The 11,192-nt window shown below is 43.7% G+C and overlaps 1 protein-coding gene across 1 annotated transcript; it reads right to left on the minus strand.

The window, feature by feature from the left end:
* Positions 1-287: 287 nt before the first annotated feature.
* LOC124968710 (zinc finger protein 709-like) lies at positions 288-10,164 on the minus strand. The gene is made up of 4 exons (XM_047531429.1): positions 10,016-10,164; positions 4,959-5,085; positions 4,471-4,531; positions 288-3,807 (listed from the first exon to the last, which is right to left on the minus strand). Exons 1-4 carry the CDS (start codon positions 10,016-10,018, stop codon positions 2,568-2,570), a joined length of 1,431 nt encoding a protein of 476 aa, XP_047387385.1. The 5' UTR covers positions 10,019-10,164; the 3' UTR covers positions 288-2,567.
* Between the last annotated feature and the right edge of the window lie 1,028 nt (positions 10,165-11,192).

Below are 11,192 nucleotides of genomic sequence, written 5' to 3' on the forward strand. Positions count from 1 at the left end.
CAACTTCATTCTATGTGAGCTGGATATGGTGGCACATGCCAATAAAGCCAGCAACTTGGGAGGCTGAGGCAGGAGGATCACAAGTCTGAAGCCTATCTAGGCAACTTAGCAAGACCCCATGTCAAAATAGGAAGGGAGAGGGGGCTGGAGTTATAACTCAGTGGTGGAGCACTTCCCTGGGTTCAATCCCACCTATTGTAAAAGAAAAAAAATTAATCTATGTGGCCTGGGTAACCCTGACACAGAAGGTAGAAAAAGAAACTCCAAGGACAACTGGAGACGAATATCTCTTTTGAATATTATTCAAAAATTCTTACATAAGCATGAGTACAGCATATCAAGAAGCATATTTAAAAGATTACACAACATAACAGCGAGACTTATCCCTGGAACGTAAGGATGATTCAAGATTTCTGGAGCGTTCCAACTGGATTTGGTCCAGCCTTGTGTGAAAACCTCTTGGGAACAAGATTGATGGAGCCGTTGCTTTATGTGCATCTCTGAACCTGAAAGGACACTTGTGCCAGAAAGTGAGCTTGTTATCGGTGGCAAGCCCACGTCTATGCTTGGCGTCAGCTTTGATGTGATCAGCACAACAGCTCCATCCCCCAGGGAGGCAGAGATGCCATCCAGTTTTGTCATGTGGTATTAACACACCAGCACCAAGAGACATCACGTGACCATAACTGCCCCGGGCTGGGCGTCGTCAGTCAGTTCCAGCTCACAGAAACAGCACGAAGGGAAACCGAAGCTCTCTGACCGCAGACCTTAGAGCTTTCTTGGCAGGAATCAGAGGAAGGGTCGGAAGTGCGTCAGCGGTTGGACTGACAAGCGTCTCAGGAGTTTTGACAGCCCGGGCATGGTAATGCACACCTCCAGTTGCAACAACTTAAGAAGCTGAGACAGGAGAAGGCCAAGTTTGAGGCCAGCCTGTGCAACTTAGCAAGACCGTCTCTAAATTAAAAGGGCTGGGAATGTAGCTCAGTGATAGAATGCCCAGGTTCTATTCCCAGTATTGAAAACAATTTTCAGTAGGACAAAAAAAACAAGATCACCCACTTCTAAGTAATCAGATTCCTGTTCTCCAGATCCTCAGTTCATTTTCTATCCTAGAAGACTTACTTCCAGGCTCAACGGTAGAATGTGTGAGTCCTATTACAGAAGGCATTTCACGTGGTAGGATCTGATCCAGTCCCGGCCTCCACTCCAGCCAGTCAGCGCTCTTGGACAGCAGCACAGAGTACAGCGATTACCAGGATGTGCCCAAATATAAAAACTCCCAGGCCATTCCGTAGGCACCACTGGAGGATTGATTTCTGCAAGTACCCTTCCTAAGGCTACGTTAACATGGGGCAGGGAGGCTGCATCTCTTTCATGCAAACTGGACACTTGAAAAACCAGGCGAGAGTACAGGAAAGCAGAGCACCCAGCCTGAGGTTTGTCTAAGATATTCATGACCCACTTAAAGAACTGCATGTCTCCAGTGCCAGTTAAGCTAAGGATGTGACTAGGAAATCGAAGACAACACTACCAAATCATGCTTACAAAGCCGTGATAACATTACCTTCTCTTTTTTGGCAGATTTTAATAATTAATCATGGTAAAAAGAATGAGCCACAAATAAAGACAGTGTATTGAAACATTTATGAGACTAACCGTGCTGTGAACTTTCTGAAGCATTATATATGAAATGAGTTGCATTGGGCTTTCCATAATTCATTTACTGCACTTTTGTCCAGTTGGACTTATTGAATGACTGGAAATAATTGTTAAAGTTGAAAACTTTCAGTCAGGTGTGATGGTGCACACCTGTAGCTCCAGCAACTCAGGAGGCTGAGGCAAGTCAATCAGAAGTTCAAGATCACCTGGGCAATATAGTGACACCACCCCCAAAATTTAAAATTTTAAAAAGGCTGGAGATAGTGACAGAGCACCCTGGGGGACAATTCCCAGTACCAGAAAGAAAAAGAAAAAAGAAAACCATGATGATTGAAGAAGTTTCAACATTTTCTTTAAGGGTTCCTCTCTAACATGCATGCTCATGTGTCTTCCAAAGGTTGTGTGGATTTTCCAGATTCCTCATATTTCAGAGTTTCTTTCCATGATAAATTTGTTTGTGCAACTGAACAAACCTGAAGTACTTAGATATTCCATGTTGTTTATATGCATAAGGTTTTCCTTTATTCTTTTATGTTGGGGGTGGGGAATACTGGGGATTAACCCCTGGGTGTTACACATGCTCTATAACCACTCTACCTGTCTGCACTATATTTCCAGTCCATTTTTTATTTCATGATAGGGTCTCCCTAAATCGCCCAGGCCAGCCTTGAACTTGGAATTCTCCTGCCTCAATCTCCCATGTAGCTGAGATTACAGGCATGTGCCATAACCACCAGCTTACATGCACTAGTTTCTGTCCTGTGATTTCGTGTTCTCCAATGTCACTAGAATAAATGAAGGCCTTCCTACGTTGTTAACATCCACAGGGTTTTTCCTCTGCTGTGACTTCTCTCATGTACTCAAATATAACTGCAACATCTGCAGTGGCCATACCACACGGTTCACATTCAGAGGGCTTCTATACAGCCTGAGTTTTTATGCAGTTTAAGACAGTTGGAATACGTGAAGACTTTCCCACACTGCTTACATTCATAAGGTTTCTCTCCAGTATGAGTTCTTTCATGCACTCGAAGAGTGTACGGGTTGGTGAAAGCCTTGCCACACTGCTTACACTCGTAGGGCTTCTCTCTAGTGTGGGTTTTCTCATGTGCCCGAATTCCATTTGAACTGCTGCAGGTTTTACCACACAGTTGACACTGATAGGGCTTCTCCCCACTGTGGATCCTTTCATGTACCCTAAAGGAGCTGGAGTACCTGAAGGCTTTCCCACACTGTTGGCACTTATAGGGTTTCTCTCCGGTATGAATTCTTTCATGCACGCGACACTGACTTTTCGTCAGGAAGCCCTTTCCACATTCCTTACATTCATATGGTCGCTCTCCAGTGTGTGTTCTCCTGTGTACTTGAAGGGCTGCGAGACTAACAAAGGACTTCTCACATTCCTGGCATTTGTGAAGATTCTTTCCAGTATGAGTTTTCTTATGCAATCGAAAGCTCTGTGGATATTTGTACTCTTTACCACACTCTGAACATTTGTAGGGTTTTTCTGTAGTATGACTCTTTTCATGGCACCTGAAGTCTATGGAAATACTGAAGGACTTACCACACTGCTTACACTGATACGGTTTCTCTCCAGTGTGACTCCTTTCATGTCTCTTAAATTTTGCGTAATATGAGAAGTGTTTCCCACAGTGCTTACACTGGTGGCGCTTCCCTCCAGTGTGGATGTTCCTGTGTCCCCGATAGGCTCCAATGCTACCGAAGCCTTTCCCACATTCCTTACATTTAAAAGATTTCCTTCCAGTGTGAACGTACATGTGTCCCTGAAAAGTTTCGTAATACAGGAAGGCTTTCCCACATTCATTACATTTATAGGGTTTCTCTCCAGTATGAGTTCTTTCATGCGTTCGAAAGAAAGCCAGTAATCTGAAAGTTTTGCCACACTGTTTACACTCATATGGTTTCTCTCCAGTATGAATACTTTCATGGTTCTGAAGACAATGGCGATAACTGTAGGCTTTGCCACACTGTTTACACTCAAAGGCTTTCTTTGCAGTATGAGTCCTTGCATGGCCCCGAAAGAACTTGCGACAACTGAAACCTTTACCACACTCTTTACATTTATATGGCTTCTCTCCATGTTCCTGATATTCATAGGGTCTGTGCCCAGCCTGAGATCGGACGTGCCTATGAAGGAATGACAGATGCGTGAACTTTTCCACACAGACTACATTTACATGGATTTACATTTACATGCACAAGTCACAGCTTCTTTGGTGAGACTGAGTTGAAATCTAGCTGAAATTTTTTCTACTTCATTACCCTCTTTCCTTTTCATGGAGTCTACCACATAACTTTCATAAAAAAATGAGTATTACATTTTTCAAAAGCCATTTTATTAATAATTATGCATATATTTTAACAGGTGTTAAATTCTTATTTGAATCACTTTCAGAGAAAAATATCCATTTCCTGCGCTGTCTAGACTGAGAGTGAAGGGACAAGGACAGAGTGTGGCTCAGTGGCACAGTGGCACAGCACTTACCTACCATCTCCAAATCCCTATGTTCAGTCTCTAGTACTGAAAAAAAATTACTTTAATGTAATTTTTAAATGCATTAAAAAGTACTCCATCACCTCTACATCAAAACAGGAATCTTTGCACATGGGGTTTCCTAACACTGTTTGGAAGTGAACTACATTTCACACCCTGAACATCTGACATTTTTACAAAGACATTGTAGGTAAAATCTTCTGACGATAAAGTAGAACCTGGGCTTTTGTTTCTGCCTGCTTGTTTCTGAAGTGCTGTAGCACTAGAAGACTGTCTTCTTTGTGAATACAACTCACCTTGGATTTCTTCCCTGTCTTTTGTCATCATCTTCAATGTTTAGGTCTTTCCATTTCTTCCCTAAAATTCACACCCAGAAAAATCATCATAAATTGCTGAAAAATCATGAGGCTCTAGGTGCATGATTAGCTGTGACCCAGTCTGATATTTTTACCAAAGTAATCCCTTTTCCACCCTTCACATCTTGGAAATCTTTCTTGCTCAGCTGATGATCAAGAAACTCTTAGCCAGGAGCAGTGGCACATGCCCATGATCCCAGCAACTCAGGAGGCTAAGGCAGGAGGATTACAAGTTTGAGGTCAGCCTCAGCAACTTAGTGAGGCTGTAAGCAACTCAGCAAGACCTTGCCTCAAAATAACAAAATGAAAAGGGCTGGGGGCAGCGTAGCTGAGAGATAGGGCGCCCCTGGGTTCAATCCCTAGTACCAACAAACAAACCACCCTCTTGCTCTCTTCTTGACTTAATCAAGGAATGATATGATTCATACCTACAAAGACCAGATTCCTGAAGGTTTCCCACATCACATCTCGGTAGAGTCTCTTCTGTGAGGAATCCAGCAAAGCCCACTCCTTCTGGGTGAACTTGACAGCCACATCCTCAAAGGCCACGGAGTCCTAAAACATCCCACATGTGTGCAAAAGGATGGGTGAGAACAGCAGCACCGAGGACCCACCCTCAGTCCCTATGACATTCGCACATGGCTCTGTGGTCTGCAAACATTTACTGATTTTAACCAGTTGTCAGAACACCAACTGTCAATTCCTCATAAAATTTAGCAGAATGGGGGCTGGGGCTGTAGCTCAGTGGTAGAGCGCTTGCCTAGCACAAGGGAGGTATTGGGTTTGATCCTCAGCACCCCATAAAAATAAATAAATAAAAATAAAGGTACTGTGGTCCATCTACAAACTAAAAATATAAAAATAAAATAAAAGCCAATTTGGAAAAAAAAAAAAAAAAAAACTATTCTTGCCAAGAAATATGAGAGAGCAGAAGACCTGTGAGAATCCAAGCTGTAGTAAGCCGGGTCGTTTGAGGTACTCCATGCCACTGTGAGACTCCCAGCAATTTATACGACACCTGGGGCGCTGGGTGTCAGTCAGTGGCAGAGCACTTGCCTAGTTTCAGGAGGCCCTGGGTTTGAACCTCTGAGCACGTTTTCACATCTTGCTACTATGTCATTAGGCTCTCCCTTTAATGACTGTGGAATACAATGAAAAAATATTGTACCATTTCTGTCTGCATCTTTCAGGTTTTAGAACATCTTTATCAAAATTTAGAAATGGTAGGAGAGAGAAAAGCAAAGCAAAAACAGGAACCTGTGTACTCTGACACTGCCGCCAACAGCACCACAGGCCAGGCACGGTGGTACAGGCCTGTAATCCCAGCCACTCAGCAAAGTGAGGACCACAAATTCAAGACCAGTCTGGGCAACGTATACTCTTGTCTCAAAATAAAAAATAAAAAGGCCTGGGGATGTAGCTCAGTGGGCGAGGACCTGTGGGTTCCACAGAAAGAAGAAAAAAATAACACAGCTAAACCCAGAAGGATAAACCTAAAACCTCATATTGAAGGTGTGAAATTCTTCCGTTCCTTTTCTCAAGTACAGGAGATCCAGTATTCAACAAAAAGACTTTCAAAACCCAGTTTGAAGAGCTAAGACAAGCACCAGAACCAAGTTCAGATATAGAAGAGATCTGGGGACTATTAGACCAGAAATTTAAAATAAGCTTAACAGAATTAATATGGTGAGGTGTGTGTGCAGGGGATGGGGGCAGTTACTGGGGATTGACCCCAAGGCATCACACATGCTAGGCAACTATCCCCCACCGTTTTTTTCTCCCCATGTAGTGACCATTGAACCCAGGGTGCCTCACTGAGCTACATCCCCAGACCACTTTATTTTATTTAAAGGCAGGGTCTCAATAAGTTGAGGAGGCTGCCTGACCACCTCCTATTTTTGAAGGCACTGTGCGTACTGGGGATTGAACCCAGGGGCATTAAGCCACATCACCAGCACTTTTTGTATTTTATTTTGAGACAGGGTCTCACTAAGTTGCTGAGGCAGGCCTTGAACTTGCAATCCTCCTGTCTCAGCCTCCAGAGTCCCTGGGATCACAGGCATGTACCACTATGTCCAGCTGCCCAACCCATTTAAAATTTTGGGGCAGGGTCTCACCAAGATGCCCAGGCTGGCCTCTAACTTGGGATCCACTTGCCTCAGCTTTCCACTTAGCTAGGAAGCATGCCCACTGCACAGGTGTGCACCACTTATCCTGGAAATACATTGAGGTTTCCAACAGAAACACTCATCAATTTTGCAAGAATACCTGGATAATTTCAGTAGACACATGAAAATTCTAAGAATCAAAAGGTTAATAGCCAGGCACATTGGCACATGCCTGTCATCCCAGCAACTCAGGAGGGTGAGGCAGGAGGATCGCAGGTTCAAAGCCAGCCTCAGCAACTTTGTGAGGCCCTGAGCAACTTGGCAAGACCCTATCTCAAAATAAAAAATTAAAAAAGGCTGGGATGTGCTCAGTGGTTAAGTGTCTCTGGGTTCAATCCCTGGTACCAAAAATAAAATAAAATAAAATAATAAAAGCAATAAAAGGCACTCCAATAGAAACGAAAAATACCCTTTTAGGGGCTCATGAAAACTATGCAAATGTGTAAAGAAACAATCAATGATCTCAAGGAAATGCCAATATGACCTTCCAAAAGTCATATGAAAAAAAAAAAAAAGGCAGACAGGATATCCAAAAACACTGGGAAATAAAAATAGTAATTAACATAATTCCTAAAATGCCACAAAAGCAGTGCCCAGAGTGAAATTATGCTGTTGAACACATACAGTGAAGAAACCTATTACAACAACATCTGTGTCTACCTTAGAAAACTAAAAACAGGAGCAAATTAAACCCAGAGTAAAGCACAAGAACATAGTAAGTTAGAGAAGAAATGAACAAATTTGGAGAAAAATTTCATTTAGATGGTGAACAAAACCAAAACTAATTTTATGAAAACACCAATAAAAAACAAATATCTTACTCAAACTAATTTAAAGCGGGGGGGGGGGGGGGGGGGGGGGGGGGGGGGGGTGGGGGGGGGGGGGCGGTCAGGGCAGGCTCGGAGGGAGCCTATAGTCTAAGTTACTCTGGAGACTAGGGAAGGAGAATCACCTGCATCCAGGAGTTTATTTTTTGAGTTAAGAGTCTCACTATGTTGCTAACATTGGCCTAGAACTTTCTATCCTCCTGTCTCAGCCATGCCAGTAGATAGGGCTCACAAGAGTGCACCGTAGCCCCTGGCTTGTCTGTATTGTTTATGTAAAATAAATAATTTATATAAGCCACATCCTGCTTTCATACTATTTTGATTAACTTACTTTTCCTTTTTCTTTTGGTGGTATTCAGCCTGAACCCCCAGTGTTCCTCATTTTAGACAAGCTCTCTGCTACTGAGCTACACCCTCAGCCCTTTTATTTTATTTATTTATTTATTTATTTATTTATTTTTTTTTGGGTGCTGGGGATCGAACCCAGGGCCTTGTGCTTACAAGGCAAGCACTCTACCAACTGAGCTATCTCCCCAGCCCCAGCCCTTTTTATTTTTGAGACGAGGGCCACACTTATTTACACAGACGGACCTCAAACTTGTAATCCTCCTGCCTCAGTCTCAGGAGTAACTGGGATTATAGGCATGCAGCACCATGTCTGGATCCTGTGACTTTTGAAAATTCAACTTTTTTGCACAGGAAACAATTCTAAGATTTAATCTTCAAAACAGTTATAGGCTGGGTGCAGTGGCACACACATGTGATCCCAGCCACTCAGGAGGCTGAGGCAGGAGGACTGCAAGTTCCAGCCCAGTCTCAGCAATTTAGGGAGACCCTAAGCAACTTAGTGAAACACTGCCTCAAAAATAAAAAATAAAAAGGGCTGGGAATGTGGCTCAGTGGGTTCAATCTCCAATACCAAATATTTTTTAAAAGTATGGAACTGCAAACTTTTCAAGTTTTTCCCAAATACACTGGCACACACCTGCAATCCCAGCCACTCAGGGGGCTGAGGCAGGAGGATGGTATCAGGAAGAGGTAACAAACTATACATTAGAGCTTGGAAATCAACCCTTTAGATATACTAGAATTCTCAAAGGTACACACTGATTTTAGTAGCTTTCATCATATCATTTAAATAGCAGTTCAGAGCTGGGGACACAACTCAGTAGTACAGTAGTTGCCTAGCATGGGCACACACACATCTGCAGCACATAGAAAAAAATTAATTACTTAAAACAGGAATGCAGTATGTCTGAGATCCTGTATTCCATCTCCAACACTGCAAAAAAGTAAATAAATAAATAAAGAGATTCAGTAGCCTTATGAATAGCACACTTTTAAAAATAAAAATCTGAACATGTTCTAGGGCTGGGGTTGTGACTCAGGGGTAGAGCACTTGACTAGCATGTGTGAGGCACTGAGTTTGATTTCCAGCACCACATATAAATAATAAAATTAAAAAAGTCCATCAACAAAAGAATGAATTATACCCCTTAAAAAATAAAGGGCTGGGAATATAGCTCAGTTGGTAGAGTGCTTGCCTTACAAGCACAAGGCCCTGGGTTCAATCCCCAGCACCGCAACAAAAATTAAAATTAAAAAAAAAAAATTTTGACATGCACACGCAAAAAGTGATTTAATTTTTTTTTAAGTGCCATGTTCCATCTGCAGCACGGGAAAGAGGAAGAATAAAATAAAATAAAACGTTGAGAGAGAACTTAAATGCCCTGATCTCACATGCAGGCCTGAGCATCACTAGGCAAGCCACCCACCACTCAGCTTGATTCCCAACCTTGATCTCACATCTTGAGATTCTTTTTCTAAAATGAACAAAGTTTCGGCTTCAGAATTTTCTTGCTTTCTGGCACATTATCTGTCAATCAGCTCGAATCTTCCCACACAAAACTAAAAATTGCACACAAACACACAACTGAATAAAACTTCCAAGTGCAAAGGACAACTAGAAAAGGGTGATGGTAGTTAGTTAATCAAGGAACCCAAAGAAAGAAATGAAAAAGTTCTGAGTTGCGACAGGGTCCTGCTTCTCCACAATTCCAATGCGGAGCAAAAGGCATCCACACGCTTGACAGATGGAAGCCAGACGGGGGCCTCCCTGGGGATGGAGACCGCGGGCCGGGGGCAACGACTGTGGGAACGCCACAGTTTCCTCCCGGGGCAGCAAAGAACGCCCCCTCCCCAGGCATAAGTCCCCGGGGAGGAAACGCCGCCTGGGTGCACTGTAGCGTCCCACCCAGATGAATTCTCAAAGGCCGGACCCCGGATCCGTCCCCGCACGTCCTGGAGACGCGGGCGGCGGGCGGAGTTCCAGCGAGGGCTCCGGCCGGCGGTCACCGCGGCTCGAGCAGTCACCGCGGCGGACTCGGCCACGCTCCCGAGCGGACGCGAGGAGGCTGCGGCGCGCCAAGGCCGGTTCCTGGCGTTCCAACCGCCGTCCTCCCTCGTCCCGGCCCCCAACCCTGCACTCACCATTTCTATTTTCCCGCCTTTCGGATCTCCCAAGTCTTCCCTTCGGGTCCCTCAACAGCTGTGGGTCACAGCGCGACAAAAGAGCACAGCTCAGAAACCAAGTGAAAATTCCGTGCGTGGCCAGAACCAGGAGCTAAGTGCCCCGGCGCATGCGCACCCGCCCCCGCACAGCTTTCTAGCCACAGTACTGAGTGGCGGTCTCCGGGGCCCCGCCCCTTAGACTTTGACTGAAAGCTGGGAATGAGGTCACGTGGTTGACTTGCATTGGTTGCTATGAGAGCTTGCTGTTGCTGTGCCAGCTTACCGTGTGTGTGTGTGTGTGTGTGTGTGTGTGTGTGTGTGTGTGGTGTGTGGTATGTGTGTGTGTGTGTGTGGGTGTGTGTGTGTGTTGTGTGTGTGTTCCTGAACTCTTCACCTTCCAAAACTGAAACTCCATACTTAATTTACATAACTCCCCACTCCTGGGCTGGGGTTTTGGCTCAGTGATAGAGCACTTGCTTAGCATGCCAGGGGCCTTGAGTTCAATCCCTGGGTCACTCTACCAGCAAAAGAAAAAGTTTGGCACTCTGATCACCTCTTGAAACCACAGTGTTTTTTCCTGACTCTGAATTAGACCCTGGGTACTTCATACAAAGGGAATACAGTATTTGTCCTTATCTGATTGGCACATTTTGTTTAATATCCTCAAGCTTCGCCATGATGTACTAGGTGTCAGAACATACTTTTTTTTCCCCATTATTTAGAGACTACCTTATTAGTGTCTGTAAATCAAACCCACGTAGATAAGACCTTACACATTTAATAGTTACCCCTGTACAAATGGAAAAAAATTAAGTTTAACGTTTCTAGATCGATATGGCTATTAATTTCTGTACAATGCCAACTCACACCATAAACTGGGTTACTTTTCCAAAGTTGACAGCACAGCTAAAGTTTCCAAAAATTCAAATTGTGTATATTTATACTTACATAAAAAGACCAATAATACCGTATGTTTTGCATCAATAGCAGCACAGCTTTTCCAGGTTCTGCAGTCATCTGAACAAAATTATAGAGACATTCAGCACATGCCATTAAAAAGGGGGAGAGGGGTTAAAAAAAACAAAGACATACTTCTTTTTAAAGATGAATAATATACCATTCTATATATACCATATTTGTGGATCCATTATCCCTT

This window comes from Sciurus carolinensis, chromosome 17 (assembly GCF_902686445.1).
Source record: "Sciurus carolinensis chromosome 17, mSciCar1.2, whole genome shotgun sequence".
NCBI classification, from domain to species: domain Eukaryota; kingdom Metazoa; phylum Chordata; class Mammalia; order Rodentia; family Sciuridae; genus Sciurus; species Sciurus carolinensis.